Source organism: Archocentrus centrarchus, chromosome 4, assembly GCF_007364275.1.
Source record: "Archocentrus centrarchus isolate MPI-CPG fArcCen1 chromosome 4, fArcCen1, whole genome shotgun sequence".
Lineage (NCBI taxonomy): Eukaryota > Metazoa > Chordata > Actinopteri > Cichliformes > Cichlidae > Archocentrus > Archocentrus centrarchus.
The window spans coordinates 35,089,185-35,110,528 of record NC_044349.1 but is presented as its reverse complement, the minus strand read 5'-3'; the positions used below and the strand labels follow the sequence as shown (position 1 = coordinate 35,110,528).

Genomic DNA, 21,344 nt, shown 5'->3' with positions numbered 1-21,344 from the left:
ATAAAGTACCCTGAGTTAACTGTTGTTGTGATTTGGCACATTATAAATAAAACTGAATTGAACAATGTGTAAAATACAGTAAATGTTTGCTTGGCAAGGAAACTAACAGTCTGACAGCTGCATTATTGTCTACAGAGTTAGAAAGATATAAACTATATATATTTTATTGTGAGCTGATTATAAATCTGTGACATAATCGCTGTCTCAATCCTTATATATATTGACAACTGAATGGCTGTAAAAGCACTCGTTAAGTACACAAAACAGCAAACTAACATGCAAGTACCGTTTCAGTACTTGTAAAAAGGTAAATTTCTACAGATTAATTCTCTCTGCTCTGAGCTTTAACAGCAACTTTATGAATGAGGAAATGAATCGGAGTGTCAGTCAGCTGGTTCAGGTGCAGCAGGAGGGGAGGCGCCAGAGAGAAACTCAATTTGTTGAAGAAAACCTGCCAACGAGCAGGCGAAGTTCAGAGTCTGTGACCCTGCTAACTGACTCAAAGGTGAAATTAACAGAAAATCCAGAGTTTCCCTGAACTCAGGGTTAAGCCTGCTTCCTGGAATAGGGCCCTGATGTTAAACACATATCAGTCTGTATTGTATCACAGGCATCCGTGTTTTCTGTTAACACTACTGAGTATTTAACCATCTTTATAATTCATCTGCAAACAGAGAGGAAGTGTTCTAGAGAGTAGCCAGTCTAATTTTTTTTTTGTGTGTGAATAATAATGTTTCCTACATTTGGCTGCTACTTGCAAATAGAAGGTTTACACAGTGGTGGGTGTTGTTTCCGCACATCCTCTGTGTCTAGGATAACCATACTGTCGAGTCTCCTAGTATCTGCTAATGTAACAGGGAAGCAGTTGCTTGTGAGTCCTCTGTCAGTAGCACAAATGCTCACTAATATTTTTCTCTCCATTAAAAATGGTGCATTGACCCCAACGCACCTTTGTGTGTGCAGAGTGGGTTCTGACCTGCGGTGCTCATGATATATGGGCTGTTGGAGATGCTGGAGAAAAGCTCGTCAGATCCTCTCTGAAACAACAGAAGCACTTCAGTTTGACCTCTTTTCCACAGTTTATGTGCATCATCTCTTTAAAGGATCTCATTCATACAGGAAAAGAAAAGGCGCTTTTGCAAAACAGTAGTTAGGATACAAAACAAGAAATGATGCCCACATATTTTTATAGGGCAAAGGATTGTTTTTGATTTTATCTGTTTGTGTCAGGGACAGATGAGAGAAGAACAGTTCATGTGGAGGAAGAGCAGGTAATGACAGGAAGCAAACCGTCCACGGCTTGGATTGAAATTGGAGATCTGCTGGTCAGGGCACGTTCACCCATGAGATCTGTACCCCAACCACTCTGTTATTGGGTTAAAATAGCAGAGTGATTCGGGTCAAGGGTCCTTGAAATACAGGCCTTTCAGGTATTTAAATGATCATGTCAAAGAGCTCATCAAAAAGACTATTATCCCCGAATATCACCGATAAAATAAAATCCACTCTTATCTTTATGAATTAATGTGTCCCAAACCTGTGAGAAGCTCTCTCCTGTATGAAGTCCAGTTTTTGCTGCCTGACTTTCAAAATAATTCTGTGACTAAACTGCAGGGTCCGTACAATGAGGGATAATTATCTTAAATATAAAACATCTCCCAAAGTCACAATCAAACCAAAATATTACAGGATTAAAACAAACACGTAGCATGTTAGGACCTGTTGGGATTTTGAAACATCTTTGAAACAGCTCAGGTTAAATTAAGTGACGCCTCTTAAATGTCGCAGAAACCTACCTTGGACAACAGCTAGTTGGCATGGAGAGAGCCAACCTAAACCCCGGGGCAGTTAGCAGGCTAACAGATCCTGAACCTAATCTGCAGCTGGCAGGACAAATGTCGAGTTTCTCTCAGACTTCTGCTGCTCCTGCATTTCCTCATTCATGCAGTTCATATCAAAGCATGGATTTTCTTCTGTTTAACTGGCTTCTACAAAAAACTAATGTCACAACTTCTGGGATAAATTATCATTTTGTACATATGCATGTATGTAAGTCTGTGTTTTTTTCAAAAACTGAACTCTGCATTGGATATTAATTATTAGTTTGCCATCTTCTGGGACTTCTGGTACTGGGGCTTCATTCACATATCTTTTCTGCAATATTCTGAGTTGAGAAACACGCTCATATTTGGGAAATTCTTTTGTTACAGCAGTTGAAATGACCATCCATCCATCCATCCGTCCATCCATCCATCCGTCCATCCGTCCATCCGTCCATCCCATCCTATCCCATCCCATCCCAGCCCCAGTTCAGGTCCTTGAGGGGACTCGAGCCTATCCCAGCTGCCATATGGCAAGGCCCGTCCAGGGTGGGGTACACACTGGACAGGTCGCCAACCTGTCACACGGTTAAGACTCTCACAGAGAGACAGACAACCATTCACACCTATGGGTAATTTAGAATCATCCGTGACCCTAACTCCACTGAACGCATGTTATTGGACTGTGGAAGGAAGCTGGAGTACCCGAGAGAACCCACGCAGACACGGGGAGAACATGCAAACTCCACACAGAAAGGTCCCAGCCAGACGGTGGATTCAAAGCCAGGACCTTCTTACTGTGGGGCAACAGTGCTAACCACTGTGCTGCCTGAAATGAATATAATAATAAAATTAATTAAAATATTTAAAATATAAAACACCTATAATACGATAACAGCAGTCATCATCTCTGGTAGATGTCTCTCTGTAACACACATAGACTGTATGACAGATGGTGATAGCATTATTATTTTTCCCCCACTTTCTAAAAGCACACAAGATGGAAAGAAAACCGAAGCAAATCTGAAGTTCAAACTCAGTAAATTTGTTCAACCCGCTTTCTTCTCCACAGCCTGAGCCTGGAAAACCATCTCACATTCATCTACTTTGGGGAGGCTGTGTGAATGCATTTGTCTTAGCTGGTGTTGACTTTCATTAGTTCCACTGTACTTATGTAAAGGTCTGGCATCATATTTAATGATGGATAGTGGTGGTTCAGTCACTTTCCTGTGGTTTAAAGAGTGATTCAGCAGTCACTCTGATCCAGGACGTCTGTTTAGTCTGCCAGATTAACTGTATTTGCTTTTTAGGTTTTACTTCCCCCACAACAGTGAACAGCAGGTTTTTAAAGCCATACAGTGTTTGACAGCAGTTTACACCCCAGCATTCTTCACCAACATAAGAGACAAATGTGGGAAAGCTTCGTCTCTCAGCATCTTGAACAAGCCTTTTTATTTACAATGCATCTAACCAATTATCAAACTAGTGCTGAATTTCTTTCCATCCACCAATCATTTACATACAACTTTATTTAGATAGAATTTTACCAGCTAGGATTACAAGTGCTTCAGTCTACAAAGATGTTAACAACTGCGTAAAATAAATACACATAAAAAGGAAGAAAACTACACAACCGGCAGCAAAAGGCTTTGGGAACAGATAACAGGGCGACCTGTGACGCTGCTGCCACTAGATGTCAATAAAGAGACATTTTAAGGTGACGACAAATGAAACCCGGACTTTCCAAAAGCAGGAAGAGATGAAGAAAGTGAAGGACGCATTAAGCGCAGTCATTGAAAACTAACCCTAAAAGCCCGTCACAGGTCTAACATCAGCTTCAGCTTGAAAACTATCACCACCATTATCAGTGCAACCCCTCTTACCCCAGTAGACCACTGGGGCTGAGTTCCTGTGAAGCTCGGTGAAAACCAGATGTGGACACACTGGGACACTGAAAATCAGATGAATCCAGTTTTCCTTTCATCTCAGTAACGCCTGCTCAACACGAACACCACATCGTATTGAAACATAATTTGGAAATAAGCTCAGCATTTCCTTAACCTGCTTCACAATAAAAGCCTCCTATGAGGCTTTTCCATATTTGGGAACTCAAATTGCTCAACAGCAAGTTGAAGCACTGAAATTCACAGTTTTACATATTTTAAGCTTTTAATTTGTTAAGATTTCTGTGAGCTGTAATTCTGGTACATGAACAGCTTTATTCACATGGAGGGAAGCTGAATCCAAACAGCAGGGGGTGCTGTACAGAGGCCCTTTCTGATATTGCTAATGCAGTTCTATGTTTCTGCTATCTTTAGGGGCTGCTACAGTCTTTCCTCACTCTTGAACATGAGCAGTTTTTTTTTTATCTGTACAAAGCTGTTGAGATCTTCTTACTGAGCCTCAGATGAATAATAAAAAGCTGCAGAAACCTGAGCCCTGCTCTCTTCTCACCCTCCCCGTCCTGCCCCTCTATCTCCATCTCCATCTCTGTTGTCTGACAGCCTCTGACTACCAGCTGGACCCTTCCCTGAGGAGGAAAACAAAAGACCCATAGCTCTGCACATCCACACACAGACATCTGGTTTTGAGAGACTGACTCTGCTAACAGTCTGTCAAAACCTAAACCACAACTCTACTCATCCAGATGTAATTACTGAGGATCTGCTGCATCCTCTGGCTCCAAACTGCAAATGGAATAAACCCGGGGGAAAGTTTGTCTGTAGTGTCCAAGGTCCAATGTTTGCATGATCCATTATCTGCCCACCTGTAATCCATTTAGACTGAGAGGAAGTTGTTTGTCTTAATCATGTGCAATGCCAGTAATTAAGACAATGACTGATTCACCCAAAAACATGTCAAAAGCGAGGATGCTGAAGCAAACAAAGAAGGTGACATAAGGGGAAGATGATGATGACAAGGAAGACAAAGTCAATAAAAGGCTACAAATGCAAGAACACAAAGACAATGATAAAGGTGAAAACAAAAAGATGAACATGAGGGGGGAAAGCAGTAATAGCACTGCCAACACTCTCAATATGACTAGTTTTTTTATTTACATTAACACTCTTAGAATCAGGTCATCCACATTACTCTATAGTGAGCCCTTAGGACAAGTAAAACCTTCTCCCCAATGGAATGCTGTTAGAAGGGGCCCAAAGGTCAAACCCTGCAGTTGAAAAAGGGGTAGAAGGACTAGAAATTGCATTTCCAGTGGCCACTCGATCAAAAGCAAGTCAATCCCAAACACTCCTACAGTGAAAGGTCTAAAGCAGAAACTGACGCACTGACAGCCTGCTAGTAAAAAAAAATCCTGTAGCAAATTCATTGTTCTGAATAACTGTACAGTGGTGACTTTATTTTGTGACTCAGTGAAAATTTTAAGGCTTCCAGTAAGGGTCCTGGCCACTTGCAGGCAGCTGCAGTGGAGCTGGGGCTCACCTCTGCTAACTGGAGAGACTAAATTGGATCTCGGTGGTGTACACACAATTATTAATGGGATTATCACACGTATAAAGCATTAATACTTCTCCTTCTCCCCTCACCCCAACCCAGTCACAGCAGATAGATGTTCTGCACGAGGTCTGCGACTGTTAAAGGGAGTTCCTGCTCAAACATATCTGCTCGTCAGTGATCTGGTATCCTCCAAACACCAGGAAGTAATCAACCCTAACACCTGGAACACTGACAGGAGTTTTATAACAGTCACTCTCACTTTCATGCGGGTGAAAAACACCTGATGTCAGTGCTCCAAGGTTAAAGACGTTTCAAGTCTTTTACGAGCAGCCGACTTCAGTTAGAGATGTTCTCGGTGCTGCTGAGCTCTGAAACTTCAAACCGGATCCATTTAAACATTAAAAGTTACCATCCCACAGCCTGACAAAGGAGATGCGGAAACTGTGCTAGTTTGTTGGCAGATCAAAGTGAAATTAATTCTTGGTGATAAATACCCTGATCAATGTTCTAATCTGTGCTCCAGTAGCTGCAATTCCAGCAGTGCAAAAGAGGCTTAGCAGCAGATTAGAACCAGGTATAAAAACTATTTCTGCACCACCAGCTGAATCCCTGCAACTTCCAGTTTGTGCTCCTTTACAGCTTCATTCGTGATGTTCCTAAGGTATGGATCAACAACTAGCACGTATAAAATGTGTTTCTCCAGCAAATATTGCTCTTAAAACATGCTGTAAATGGAACAATCACTGAAAGTGAGGCACTTCCAGCACATTTTAAACCAGAGTTCTGAATATAACCTGCTCTTCACCATGTTATGTATTTGGCGTCAGTTACCGCAGTTTTTAAACTGAGATTTTAAACCGGACCACTGGCAAACCCATTAAGCTCACTCCTCTGCTGACTTTCAGGTGTTTCAGAGCTTCAACTGTTGCTTTAACAGGAGCCTGTGTGAGCGGTCAGTGTGGTTTCAAATGACTTGCCTGAGGCCAGAGGAGGAAACAGGAGAGCTGTGATCATCAAAGGGCCTCCCTCTTTCTTGCATCTCCTTTTGCTCTCAGATTACAGCTATTTGCTACTTTCATGTGGTTATGGCTTCGATTCTAGCTTTTATCCACACATACTGAACACAACTGCCAAAGAGTGACCTGAAGAATGTGAGTAGAGGCTGTTGAAATGTCACACATATTCACACTCATTAAATGGTTGATGTACTGCTTCTTATAGTGCTTTTTTGCTCTACTTGAGCACTTACAGTGCTTTACACAACATGCCTCTTTCACCCATTCACACACATTCATACAAGTGCTTTCTGCTTAACATTCACATATTCAAACTCCAGTGAAGACATCAGGAGCAACTCAAGGATACTTTGGCATGCACTGGAATAGCCAGGAATCAAACCACCAGCCTCCTGATTAGTAGGTGGCCCGCTCTAGCTCCTGAGCTACAGCCACACCACACTACAACTGCAATCCTTACTTTTTCAGTAATAGAAACTACAGTAAAATACTGCAAAAAGTGAAACAGAAAAAAGAAAGTAAGAAGTAAAAATAAGGACGTACACAGTAAGTACTGAGCACTGTTAAGCAGTCCAACTGCAGATGGAGAGAAGCTGCTCTTGTGCCAGAGGGGAGTGACTCAAAAAGTTTGGGGTGTCTGGGGTGGGAGGGTCAGCAGCAATCTTTCTTTCCTGCCTCAGGATCCTGGATGTGTGCAGAGAGAAGGCAGACTGCAGCGCATCACCCGTTCTCAATGATGGAGTACAAGTGCACTATTACTGACTTTGGCAGGTCGAATTTCTTCAGCTGCCACAAGTAGTACGTCCTCTGCTGTGCTGTCTTAATGAGGGAGCTGATGTTTAGCTCCCACTTTAGGTCCTGGGACATGATGTTTCCCTGGAACTCTACTCCACTGGCTGCCGGTGCACTTTTAAGGTTCTTGTATTTGTTTTTAAATCCTTAAATGGCCTTGCTCCACCTTACCTTTCTGAACTTCTTTGTCCCTATACTCCTGTCTCAGATGCTCTTCGATCATCTGATCAGATGCTCTTCGATCATCTGATCAGATGCTCTTACATATACAGAGATCTAAGCGGAAACTCAGAGGGGACGGAGCGTTCTCCATTGCTCTGAGATTAATTTGATGAGGGCGATGTCACCTGCAAACTTCAGAAGTTTGGCAGACTGAACACTGGAGGTGCAGCTGTTGGTATACAGGGAGAAAAGCAGGGAAGAAAGTAGTGCTGATAAGGGGAACTGGCGCTGATGGTCTCAGAGTCTGAAACGTGCCTGCTCTGCTCATATGCTGATTTCTGACAGACAGGAAGTCAGTGATCTGCCTGTAGGTGGGAACATTCAGCTGGAAAAGCTTGTCCTACAACAGGGCCGTGATGATAGTGTTGAAACTGAGGCCCCGTTTACACGAGAACATTTTCAGTGGAAACAGTGTTGTTTTACCTTTTTGTTTTCAAGAAATACCGATGGAAATGTTTCCAAAATGATCTCCATGTACACGGAAACGCAAGACGTTGAAAACGCTGTAGTTCCCATTCCTAGGCCATGAGTTGGCTGTGGATATAAGAGTGGCAACCATATTGCGCATGTGCCAGTACTCCCCATTTTCAAAAAGTATCGTTTTCACGCCGTTCCCGTTTAATCGGGAGGCTGAAACGCATCAAAACGTTACTGTTTTCATCTGAAAAGGTTCTCGTGTAAACAGGGACTCAGGTCCACAACATGTAACCTGGCACAGAGTCCACATGCTGAAGGATGAAGTGTAACCACTGTGCTGTGCAAAAGGTTTGCAGGGATTTGACCACATATGAGCACTACTCACTACTGAACAGATCCAGAAACAAAAGATCTGGAGTGATATAAACTAGTTCTCTTAAAGGATATGAATATCAAACACAGAGGAAGTGCTTAGTCACCAAACAGCAGCAATATAGGGAAAAAAAAAAAGCTTTAACAAGTCTCTAACAGCATCCTTTGACACACGTAAAGCCAGGCCCCACAGCTGAACACAACTTAAGTGACCAGGAAACACATCAGTGTGCGAGCAGACAGACTGGCTCTTCCTGCTGCAGGCTCAAAGCAAACACCAGAAAATAAAAAGAATTAAAAAAAATTATTCTGGCCAATTGTGTTAAGAGGATGTGAACAGCTGACATTCCTGTTACTCCTGCATGCCTCACACCACAATGGCTACAAATCCTCCAAACTCCAAATAGTCTTAAACTTGTCATTAACGTCTAACAATGGAACAGACGGCTGGTTTTAAGCGCAGTTAAATTCCAGGTGATCACTTTATAAACCCCTGATCCAGATCCAGGACTCCCTTTTTCAGTTAACTTTGATGAATTGCAGCAGATTAAAAAGTTGCCACCTTATTTTTCCAGGTTGGTGTGTTCAAGGCTGCTGAATAAAAACACGATTATCATCTTCCTCAACCCTCATCCACAATAAGGTGGAGTACTTAACATCCACTGCTTAGAAACAAGTCATCGATGTCTCTAAAATAACACGTTCTATTATTCATAGCGCTGCTTTACAAATGAAACGTAGCAGCATCTGCCTGAGGACTTGAGTCAGATCTACACTCCCTTCTGCTCCAACGCCTGCTCAGCTTAATAGAGAACAGTCAGAGCTACAGCATTTCATTATAATGACTGAACAGACTCACACTGAACTCACTCAGTTTGACTTTAAGACGTTGCTGCATACGGCGAGCTACCCAATCACTAAAGCTGAGGAAGGTGCTTAGCTGTGGGCCAACTCTGATCTCAGATTAGTTAAACCGAGGAGAAGCTAAAGGAAAATTTTTATAAAATAAATAAATAACTTACATATGTTAATAACGGTGCTGGATTTTATTGATACCAATTTATTGATACTATTTTCCATACTCTGATGTAAAATAAGGATATATTAGTGGCTGTGGCTGCTTTTGACACACTGGCAAGTTCACCAATGACGTCTTTAATCTCAACATCAAACCCAGCGAGTATGCCGAGATTTGAGATTCAGGCGGCTGTCGGCGCGCCACTACAAAAATCACTGTCGTTTTTGTAAACAGCAGTGAGGAAGAGTTGAAGAAATGCTTCAAACTGTTCTGATCTGATCTACTTTTAAAATGACTCATTAGAAAAAACACTTAAGTTTGGTAAATCTTGTTTACAGTGGAGCTGAATGGCTGCAGTGCTGCTTTACAGAACATATGAGAACACAGAAGAAATATGGATGTTACAGTAAACGGACGGGTTCTTATAGGGATACATTTTAGAAAGAACTCATTCACCCCTTCACAGACATTCACACTCCAATAAACACACCAGGAGCAACTCAGGGTTCAGTATCTTGCCCAAGGATACTCTGACATGGAGACTGGAGCAACCCGGGATTGAACCACCAACCTTCCGATTAGTAGCTGCTGTACCTCCTGAGCCACGGCCACCCCATACTTTGGCTCTTAGCAATTTGGCACTTGTACATATTTAATATGACTTCTTAGTATGTATCCCTACAGCTGGAGGTTCGCTATGAGAAGAAAATATCTGATTTTTTCCAACATGATAGTTTATCATTACACATTTTCAGGTTGCTGATCAGATTATGCATATCTTAAATCTGGCAGGGCGACGGTCAAGAAGTTTAATCAATTTCTCATAAATATCTGGACCACATGGCCCTGGCCCAGCTTCTTGGGAGCACAGTTGGTTTAAGTGGTGCTTTTTAGCAGCTGAGTAAAAGTCACTCTCCAACCCATCTAAAAGCTGAAAAGCACTCACTGCAGCCAGTTCTTTGTGGGAGGTGACTTTCAGAGAACAGACTTCTGATCTGATGGGCTTTTCCACAGTCTACAAGAATGATGTGAAACTTCAATAGGATTTGTGCTGAGGGGCTGATTTGTGTAAAAGCAGCAGACTGGGGTTTAAGAGTGTATTAAGCATGTTGCTGCTGAATAAGCTGATTATCCTCAGGTACATTCCAGAGCGAGTCTAAGGTAAAATTACTGCTGGATTTTGGGCATTCAACAAACAAAAGAAAAAAGCTTTGACTTGTCCTCAGATGGCAGCATCTCCATCTTGTCAGACACACTCAGTGACGGTCACAGCAGCAAACAAAGAAAAGAAACCAAAACAAAAAGCAGGCAGAGAGGAAAAGGGGGAAGATGAAGAAGCAGAGGTGCCTACCTTAGTGCCAACTGTTATGTCGTGGTGGACACTGCTGTGAAGAAAAGACAGCGTGTTAGAAGCAGCTGGCGAAAAACTCAAAAAACAGAAAGTTTGACTTAGGTGTCAAAAAAAGAAAAGAAAAAGGAAAATCAATGATGTTAAAGAGATTTTGTGGGAGTAGGTGGAGCAAGAAGCCAAGAGAGCCTGAGCAGAGCACTCAACAGATGACCCAGGGGCCTCAGCGTGGCCCACTCACCCTGCAGGCATTTCTGGAGGTTAATCAACACATTCTGCTGTTGCACACGACATCCCCCCTTTTTATTAACGTGTGGGAAGCTCCATACAGCGACTTAATGTTTGAATTTGCACCTAACCTTTTCTGTAAAAGCCCTCCCGGCAAACTTGAGCGGTTTTCACACAAGAGCCAGTGCCGGGAGAATGAGGCAGTGGCACCGTCCAAAGCCGACCTTTCCCACAAGCAGCACAGCGGGCGGTCAGCTTCAGATACCTTCTCACCGCTGAAATATTTTGGGTTTTTGTTTAGCTGAAGGTGCTGCCTGGGTAGAGTGTGGTTTTAAAAAAAAAAAAAAAAGCTGTGTGATGAGACTATTGTTTATTGGTGCTGTATGCAGCATAGCTGTGCCAGTATGAGCCACTCCTCCCTCACTGAACTCAGACTCAGGGAGCCCTGCACCCACCACTCAAGCTGCAAAACCAGGACAGCTTGTCTGTCCTAACATAGCCGACGTTGTTGCTGCATTAATGCTTGTTCTGGTGCTTTATGTGTTAATCAGTGTGCGGTCGTGTCCCAGTGTTTTACAGGTGGTGCCGGCCGACAGAAACAAATAAAATGCTGGAACCTCGTTCCTTCCTGAGTCCTCACTATTTGCTGTGGGCTTTTCAGAGTCAAACATATTTGTCCCTCTACTTCTTTCTTCATTCCCTCACATCCATTCTGATAGTTTCAGTAATCTCCCTCCAGGAATTTACCAACAACTTATTAAATTGATGCTATGATTATTATTCCTTATACTGAGATGATGATTGTTATTCTCTCACTGATAAATTCAAAAACTGCAGTGAAAAAGTATCTGGTTCAGAGGAGTTTCTGGTTACGGCGTAGATTTCACGCTGAAGCAGTTAAAGCCCAACTAACCCACTAAAACAAAGTCATACAACGCCACCAAGCAATCACAGGCCGCTAATAACAACAAACTGCTCCCATGTTTTGGCAGTTAAAATGTATCTCAGTCAGTCGAGGCTTTGAAATGTAATGGCTTCATTTCAGAGCAGTGGCAAAAATGTGGCTACAATCATTTTGCTGCATATGCCATCCTGAGTGCCGCGCTGCTTAGCATCGGTCGGCGCTCTGTTGCTCAGGGTGATGCCAAGTGTCATCTAATGTGAGTAACACACTGACATTGGACCAGACTGTCTTACAATGGTTATACTTTAAATATCAGAATGGAATATATAAAACAGCTTCACTAGGCTTCCTGAAAATTGCAGCAGCACCTGATAACGCCTCTTAAATATGACTCATTACACTTCTTTGCATTTTAAAGTGATCGATCTGTTTTAGTTCCACCCTCTGAGATCTCACCTGCTGCCTTTGCAGGAGAGACCAAGATTTACAACACGTTGCCAATGAGCCGAAAAATATTGACATGGGATTTTTGTTCCCATATCACCCAGTCCTAGAATACACCAGGCCAGATGTGACGCTAATGCGCTCCAGGGCTGCAGTGCATACGCAAAAACTGCCTTACTAGGTTGGACCCAATAACACTGAGTTATATCTGTCTGAGCACATTCAGATACGTTAACAGATATGACTGAATGTTTCTTGCGAGTCTTTGGGAGTTGCAAAGCTCTAAGGAAGATATTTCTGAAGAATTCCCAGCAACAGTAATAATGTGGATAAAACAGCCAGTCACCACCTCTTGGGTCTACTTTCAGTCTCTAGGTTTTATCACAGGACAAAATCTGAACATCACACTTCTCTCATATTTCACCACCATCACTAGTTACTAAAGGTCAGTGGACAGCGGCTGTGCCTTTAGCTTTCAGAAGTCAGTTTAACAGGACTCGTCAGTGATGAATGGGTTTATGGTTTCTAGGTCTTACCAAAACATTAACAGAAGCTAAAGTTGAGCTGTGACAGAATCTCAGTTTATAAGCTGCTGTTCAACATCTGATCTAGGACCAGAAGTTTACTCGAGTATTTCCAAGTTAGGAAATCTCTCTGTGCCTAACAAACAGGTTGTGGAGCAACTTACTGAGTGAAGGCCAGACTTGTTTTAGTGAGACAATGGCAAACTCCATTCTGTATGTAAAGCACGGTGCAGAGTCGCCCATAGGAAACAGTTGATGCTTTATGAAATTATGGAAAAAAGAAAAAAGGGTAAGTGATGTTAAATGAAAAGCTGCTGCAGCACAGGTGGAGACATGCTCTGTGTCTCAGCTTACTGGCATCAGATCCAAAATGAGCAGCTATTCAGCCATTTGTCTTTGCTGATGCAAACCACCTGATCTTAGATCAGATCATCAATATCAAGCCTTGACAATCTGGGGCTTACCAGAGAACAAGCTCAGTGTACAGACATATGGTTTGAACACAGGGGGCAGAATTCAGCCCGCTTCTCCTCCACACACATTCAAACAGGTGATATATGAAGCTGATGGCTCCTTCAGTAAAATTAGTGCTGGTCTCTTTCTGCCCAACAAGACGGAGCTTTGATCTAATTTCTACTTCCTGTTTCCAGTATGATCATGATCATACAGCGTCAGAGAGCTGTACTGTGAAGCACGATTCTGGCTTATCCAGGTAACTTAAGGGTTAACCCTGGATTTCTAACCTGCTCCGGAGCAGGTTAGGCTCCAGATTAGAGATCAACAGGTATGAAATCACTGCCTACTGACCAATCAGCTCTTCAGAAAATTCCTGGACGACCCCTCAGACCTCCGGGGAAGAGCAGAAGTGTGTAAAGCTTTTTAGTAACACAAGTCTTTGTGTTTCCCTGATGAGCATCAGTAGTAAATACAGACGCAGCTTTATTCCTTGATTTGTTTTCCCTCTATTGGCAGCAAACAATTTTACAAGTTTTTTTGCTCTGCAAGCATTAAGATATGATCCTAAAACAGGACACCTACACTGTACTCGCAGACCTCATCAAATTTGTACGTAGACTAAGCCCATGTTTGAATTCTGTTCAATCGATTTAATCTTAACTCTCAAACCCTTAAAGAGCAGCGAGTCTGCAGCTGACAGGATCCAAACGGCAGCTGTCAGCAGCCGGTCATGTTCAGAGTTTCGGTTTAAAGTCGGGTGGAGTCTTTAATTCACAGCGTTTTCAGCGTGCTCTAGATTCTCTGCTGTGCAGCTTGTTCAGCCGTACCTGAAACCACTGAATGATGTGGAAACTGTGTCGTACTGTCACGTTTGGTGAAGCAGAAAATGTATAAATGCTGTTATAATTCATTCTAATCTGCTGCTAGGTCTCTTTCACACTGCTGGAATTGCAGCTACTAGATAACAGAACACACACCAATAATACCTGTTCAAACACTCAAATTAATTTCAGTTTGATCTGCTAACAAACTAAAGCGATTTCTCCTTTATCAGACTGAGGGACAGGAAGCCTTCATGTTTGAAGTTTCAGAGCTCTAATGTGCAGCTGTTACTGTAGAAGTAAACAGACGCACTGAGAGGGATAAAAATGGTTCATTTAAATTAAAAAATTTATTTTATTGTTCTGTGTGCAAAATCACCAGATTAACACTTTTTGCAATAGAATTGCACTTTGGTACTTCATGTTCGACATACATTTTGATCACCTTTTATCATCATCTGATAATGTCTCTGACTGAAGTAGGTAAAACTCATAGGGAGCATTTTCTGTGGAATAAAAGTCATATGACCCATGAACCACCCTTTGAGCCTGGTTAAATGCTGCTCGCGCCCCTCCTGTCAACACGCAGGGAAACCCTGGGTTCACTCAGCGAGTTGATAACCAGCTTCGTGTGACCGCCTATTCTGATCACCAAAGTTAACTGGATCCAGATAACGGAAAGTCATCCTGGATATGTTGAACTCGGTAGCACACGGCTCAGGTCATTTACTCAAGCCCAGAATCGTACTCAGCCTCGTCTGCTCCGTGGTGTGGAAGAGTGTGGCAACCCCATAATAAAGGGGTCTATAAGTTCTTAGCAAGCAAATTATATTTCATCATTATTATTATAATTATTATACATAATAATATTATTATTACTACTACTACTACTACTTTTTCAATTCAGTTTTATTTATATAGTGCCAAATCACAACAAACAGTCACCTCAAAGTGCTTTATATTGAAAAGTAAAGACTCTACAATAATTACATTTTTCCATCCCTATATTTCTGTTTTGTCTGTTAGCATCAGTTAACTTCTGCTGTCTACAGTAAAAACAAGTGCAGTCTTGATGGGAACACATCCATAGTTACATTGTTTTATTCCTTACAAAAAATAAAAAATAAAATCAATATTCAACTTACAATAATCATCAAATAATCAGCATAAAACAGTTATGGTGCTGTATTAATCTTTGTGAATTACATTCCTATTCAAGAAAATACTTAAAAAAAAAAAAAAAAAAAAAAAAAAACTTTAGCAAAACAGAAAGAGTAATTAAGCTCATTAAAATGATCAGATTTACTTTTGTTTTTTTTAATTAAATATGCAACAAAAATGTGCCAAAGGTGAGTCTGAATACCTGCTGAATGTGTTAAACGACACACCAAAACAACAAATATACACCACACAGGCCGAGAGAGCAACACTGCTGCACGGGTGCTGTCCAACAATACCACTTCCAGTATAAGGAAATATGGAAGCTTGTTGTTCAAAAGGACACTTCACTGAAAGCTGAATAAATATTGATTCATTGTTTATTGGTGCATTTGTTTAACTGATTCACTAACTGAAATATAATAAATATTCAAACTCTTAAATTAGAGCTCCTGTAACATGTTTATGCAAGTCACAGCTCTCTCATTCCACCATGCCTGGGTATTCCTATCTTTATCCCATTTTAAAGCAGCTATATCAGCGTTTACGTGCCTTTCAGGAGGAGTGCTCTGCCATTCCACCTGCTGCACTGGATACCACAGCAAAACAAAGGAGGAGAAAGCGCAGCTACTGGACAGAATACTCATTAGTATGTCTCTCTGGGCTTCTCTATAGCTGTAACAAAACCCTCAAGTTCAACTACATGGCTGTCCCAGAGGGTCATCTCTAACATGTAGAGACTCCTGCAGATGTTACCATGTTCAAAAAGGTGAACAAACTGCAGATTGTGGCCACTTGTGATCCATATGGAGCGCTCACTCCATTTCAAATATTTCTTGTGGATGATCGCTGTTCCTCCTGCTCTGCATCAGTCAGCTGGCAGTAAAGACCAACATGATCATACATGTTTTAAACCCAGCTACACTGCTTATTTTAAACAACACACACACACACACACACACACACACACACACACACACACACACACACACACACACACAACGGGTGCATGACAAGCCAAGTCCCCACCAAAGTGCAGCCCACTGCAGCAGTTATTACATCACGTTTGGTGCATGCTGCCGTTCACAAAGGCAACAACGGCACCAGGGCATTTCTGCTTCATCATGCTACACCCCTCTGAGCCCTACCCCCTAACCTGATGTGCACCTCCCTGGAAATGTAACTACATGTCACATTGATGCAGCCCGCAACCACTGTGGCCTGTTCGGCACCGTCGATTTGCCCCATGCATTTCCAGCTACTTTTTCACTGCAGTTTTTTAAAATTTATCAGTGAGAGAATAACGATCAGCATCTCAATATAAAGAATAATAATCATAGCATTAATATAATATATTGTGAGTAAATTCCTGGATGGAAATTACTGAAACTATCAGAATGGATGTGAGGGAATGAAGAAGAAGTGAAAAAACTAGAGGGACAAATATGTTTGACCATGAAAAACCCACAGCAAATAGCGAGGACCCAGGAAGGAACAAAGTTCCAGCATTTTATTAGTTTCTGTCGACCGGTACCGCCTGTAAAAGACCGGGACACGACCGCACAGTGATTAACACATAACACCTGTTCTGGTGCACCAGAACGAGCATAAACGCAGCAACGACGTTAGCCGCTCATGTCGGCTACGTCGTAGCTCTACAAAGACTCCCTGAGTCAGGTCTTAAACTGTCAATGGGATGAAAGCATGCTAAGGCAGCAATATTTCAGTTCCGTTAACACACCATCTTTGTATATTACCGTATTTTCCGGAGTATAAGTCGCACTTTTTTTCATAGTTTGGCTGGGGGTGCGACCTATACTCCGGAGCGACGTATATGTGACATTTATAACACATGAACCAAAATACTCCAGCCACTTGACATCTCCGTGAACTGCAGCTTTAAGGCAGTCTTGCGTAACCTGTGGGCGCAGTGGATGATGGATGGAGAACACAGCTTAACGGCAACTGGGAGAATGCGCCACCCAACTTTCCTGGAAGTCATTGGATGGATCAAGAAAACATGGGCTTCAGTGACAACCAAACCATCCTGTTGGGATTCAGAAAGGCTGGAATAATTGGAACTGCAGCTGACGACGAGTCTGACTAACGCGACACAGAAGAGGAAGCGGCGCTTCGTCTACGGAGTGTACGGAATTGTTTAGAAGTGACACCGAGGATGAAGAATTCAATGGATTGATGGTTTGGTTAACTTGTTAGTATGTTCTTTATGCTATGGTTATCTGAATAACTTAATGTTACGTTAACATACCGAACACGTGTTCGTTGTGCGTCATGTAGCTGAATGTGCTACGTTAGCATAACGTAGGCGTAACCGTGTTCGTCCTGTTCTTTAATCCATTATTATTTTAAATTGCCGTTCAAGATGGAATTTCTGCTCTGGGTCTCAGATTCTATCAACCCCCCCCCCCCAAAAAAAGTGCGACTTATAGTCCTGTGCGACCTATATATATTTTTTCTTCTTTATTATGCATTTTTTGGCTGGTGCGACCTATACTCCGGAGCGACGTATAGTCCGAAAAATACGGTAATCTTAGCTAAGCGCATTTCCAACGCAAGCTTCAATGAGCCAATAACATGACGGTTATACAGGACTTATGGCCCCGTATTAGAACCCATATATGTTAGGTACCTACCAATAAAAATTTAAAGTCCTCTGTTCATCAAAGTTTTTGGTTTAATGGAAGCCCTTAATACTCAGAGCACTAAGCTTTTTGAATTAGTGAAAAATTGACTTAGATATGGCAATTCTAATGAGAGTGACTCTCGCTGTTTTTGTCCCAGACTTTACATTTCAGAGGTGTATAATGAAGGCCGGGTCCTCATGTAATCCTTTCTGTCATTAGACATCAGAATAATACTGTGGCCCTGTTTTGGTTTTTTTTTGGCGAGGCAAATCAAGGCAGCGGTCTCAAACCCATTTCGCGGGAGTCGCGAAATGGGAAATCTTAAAGGCTGTGACTTCTAGGTCAGGTCACACAAATTGCCATTGTCAAAATTCTTCCCATCACAGTGGCGCCCCTTGCGGATTTGCAGGTATATGTAGCTCTTTGCTCTGCAGAGACAAGGATGGCGGGAATTCAACCAATGCAGAAGTAAAGGGGCACACTTGTTTTCAGTCCTCCAAAAAGCTAAAACATGAAGCTAATGGTGATAATGATTTCAGAAAGCAGGATACCTACAGGTTGAAAAGTTGGCTGAAATGGTTAAAGGGATGCCAGCAGAGTTGACCACAGTGAGGAAGAAACAAAGAAAGAAAATAAAAGGAAGCACAAGCTAACAAAAAGCACAGATAATTATTTTAACTAACTTGGTTTCACTTCTTTTCAAAGAAGATTCTCAGGGCAGCAGGGCTAAGCTAAAAGACAAACAGCATAAACAAGAGCTGACACTGGCCCGACCCTGTCTGCATAGAAGCTACCAAGACTACAACACACTACTCCAGGTTCTTCAAGAGACTCAACCTGCAAACGAACTGAGTGGACCCTCCACTCAACAGCTATTCCACATTTTGGGTAAACACAGCTGGTAAGAACAGCGGGGGCACAATTTAAAAAGTCTGACTTTTCATGCACAAACTGTACACACAGCATTTCTGTCTGCTCCAGCTGTTTCTCCTCGGACTTCTCAGAATGCACTGCAGGCCATATTTAAGCATTAGTTTTGTTGCTCGTTAAACCATTTGTAACTTTTTTCACACACACACACACACACACACACAAAAAAACACTTCAATCCAGTGTGCACAAGTTCATTTCCCCTTCAACTGTGTGTTTGTCTGTGTGTTACACAACAAATTATTCTGGAATGAATTCACTGCACACCAAATGAAAGCTGTCTAAGGCTTTTAACCTACAGCTGTTTTCAGGGAAATCAGATATATATCAAATATAAAGCTTCACCTTAACACACTTCCCCCAAAAAACTGGAGCAGTACGAGACAAATCAATTCATGTAAAAATGAATGCATGAGGCAAAAAGCTGAACTGAATGTTTCGCACACTGAGGTGAGGCCCAGAGCAACCGGAAAACCGGCCGGTCAGGCTCAAGCTGGAAGAGGACCCCTCAGGGCAGGGATGAGTCCTGACAAAGCACAAATATTCCACCAGGAACCCAGACAGCCCACAGTCCTCTGACTGCAGCTACAGTGGCATAAAGTTTAATCTAATGCACGTATCATCCGTGGACACAAATACCAGCGTCATCAATGGGAAACAAACCCGGCAGTTCATCCTTTCAGCCTCGGCAGGTCCAACATCAGAGGGAGCTTGAAATGGCTGCTGCTCACAGGCCTGAGCTTCCTCCCTCGCAGCACAAAGCTGCTTTCTTCTCCTCAGTGAACTCCATGTGAAAACCAGCCACAAACCGCACACGTTAGTTTAGCATGCATCCTTTAAAGCTGAGCGCACACTGCACTGTGTGTTTTCAATATAAGTGTTAACGCTTACGAATGGTATTATTATGAGGGCATTAGCTTATTTAATGATATTCATTTTCACTTCAGTTTTTAACTCTGATGAAAGTAAATATGTTGAATCTGGCTTTTCCCCGGGTTCAAGTCTGCACGTTCAAAACAAAATCAATCTCCAAAAAAAGAAAATGGACTGTCTCAATGGCGTGTGAGTGTTGTACAGCAAGTGTTTGTTTGCGCTCCATATAAAACATAACCTGAAATTCAACCTCATTCCTCACATGCAAACAATTCCTTACAACGCGACTTTTTCCGCATTAAAGGATCCATTTGCGCAGCTCCTCACCCTCAGGCAGCTACTTTATTTATTTTTAGATTTCATTTTTAACAAACCCTGAACTGCTAAAGTGAAGGGCAGCCTGGCTGAATGGAGCACGGTGGGCGTGAGCCACCGTAAGCGGTCCTAGAACTTGTGCGCACTGACGAGTTCTTTATCCGCGGCATTTCACGTAAAGGTTCCACAAACACGACGCGCCTCCGGCTCGCGTTTCAACGCGGGTCGTGATCCCGGAGTTCGGTGCGGAGCTGTACCCGCAGAGATCGGCCCGTTCTGAGGCTAACAACGCAGCTAACCGCGCTAGCCTCGCTTCCTGCTCCGACCGCAGAAACAACTTCCCCGACACCTCAACGGACAACTGGCCCGCTCCCGGAAAGCCCCACACCGCTACAACACAGCGCAGTATAAGCCGTCTGTAAATACAGCAGCCAGAAACGCCATTTAACTGGAGCGTCATCGTGAGACGCTGGAGGAACTCACCCGTCCATTGCACAACACGGAACTACAGAGCAACAGGTCCCCGCAGCGGCCAGCAGGGCTCCCAGGCGCCTACAAACGGACAAGATGGCGTCCGTCTGAGGGGGCTCTCTGATTGGGCGGCTCGCGAAATTGGTGGGCGTTCATGGCCAAAACCTGACGATGATTGGCTTGTTGGACCCAAACCAGAACAACAAAGACCAGATGCTGAGGAACAGCCGGATCTGCGGGAAGCCTGCGTACACACAGCTACACACCGTGCAAGGCTTTCAATCCAGATGTGATAGTTTGCGTTATTTTATTCATATATATTGATATACTTTTTCAAAATAAAGGTATAGATCCGTTTTTCTGAGCTTATTAAAAGCATCTATTTTACAGATATCTTTCAGCCAGGACAAGCATCAAATATGCGCCATAACTGCAGATTAAACAGAATCTAAAGTATTTAAACTCATCGCAGCCTTAAACATCAGCAACATATGAGAATGAAGAAAAACATTTTTCTGCAAAGTACTTTTCCCTTTGAAAGTTTAAGTACACTTGAATACAGTTTTATGTGTAATAATTTTTTACTAAATAAATGGTCCAAAAAAAACCAAAAAAACTCCACAATTTGTCATTATCAGCTGATCTTAAAGATTTTGTTAGAACTTGGTCCCATGTGTCTTGTCTTATCTTGGAGATATGAAAGCAGAAGCAAGACAGAATATACGTGAAAGGGTAACTGTGAAGCTGCAAGTACAGGTAGTGAAGGCAGATGAGTTTAAATATCACGGGTCAACCATCCAAAGGAAAGGACAGTGCAGCAGGGTGGAGACGAGTATCATTTGTGACAGAAGGCGAGCAGCCAGAGTGAAAGAGAAGATTTATACAGAATGTCCAATCTCATTGGACATTCTGTATAATGACAATAAAGGCATTCTCTTCTATATGACGGTACCGAGACCTGTTATGGTGTATGGTTTGGAGACTATGGCGCTGACAAAAAGACAGAAGGCCGAGCTTAAGATAGTAACATGTTCATCGGGAGTAACCAGGATGGACAGGATTAGAAATGAGTCCATTAGACGGACAACTGAGGTTCAGCAGTTGGAGGCAAAGT

The 21,344-nt window shown here is 42.5% G+C and overlaps 1 protein-coding gene across 10 annotated transcripts in view; it reads right to left on the bottom strand.

The window, feature by feature from the left end:
* LOC115778681 (polypyrimidine tract-binding protein 1-like) overlaps window positions 1-20,341 on the bottom strand; it is a 34,228-nt gene extending 13,887 nt beyond the window's left edge. For 2 of the 10 annotated variants that reach the window (XM_030726899.1, XM_030726901.1), the window contains exons 1-3: window positions 20,243-20,341; window positions 10,465-10,498; window positions 950-1,037 (exon numbers count right to left, since the gene is read on the bottom strand). In XM_030726899.1, coding sequence (XP_030582759.1) covers window positions 950-1,037; window positions 10,465-10,498; window positions 20,243-20,250 — 130 coding nt within the window. In that variant the 5' untranslated portion in view covers window positions 20,251-20,341. Of the gene's footprint in view, window positions 1-949; window positions 1,038-10,464; window positions 10,499-18,324; window positions 18,341-19,234; window positions 19,332-20,242 lie in introns of those variants that run through there. The other 8 variants (XM_030726902.1, XM_030726904.1, XM_030726900.1 and 5 more) reach the window with 7 other exon arrangements.
* Between the last annotated feature and the right edge of the window lie 1,003 nt (window positions 20,342-21,344).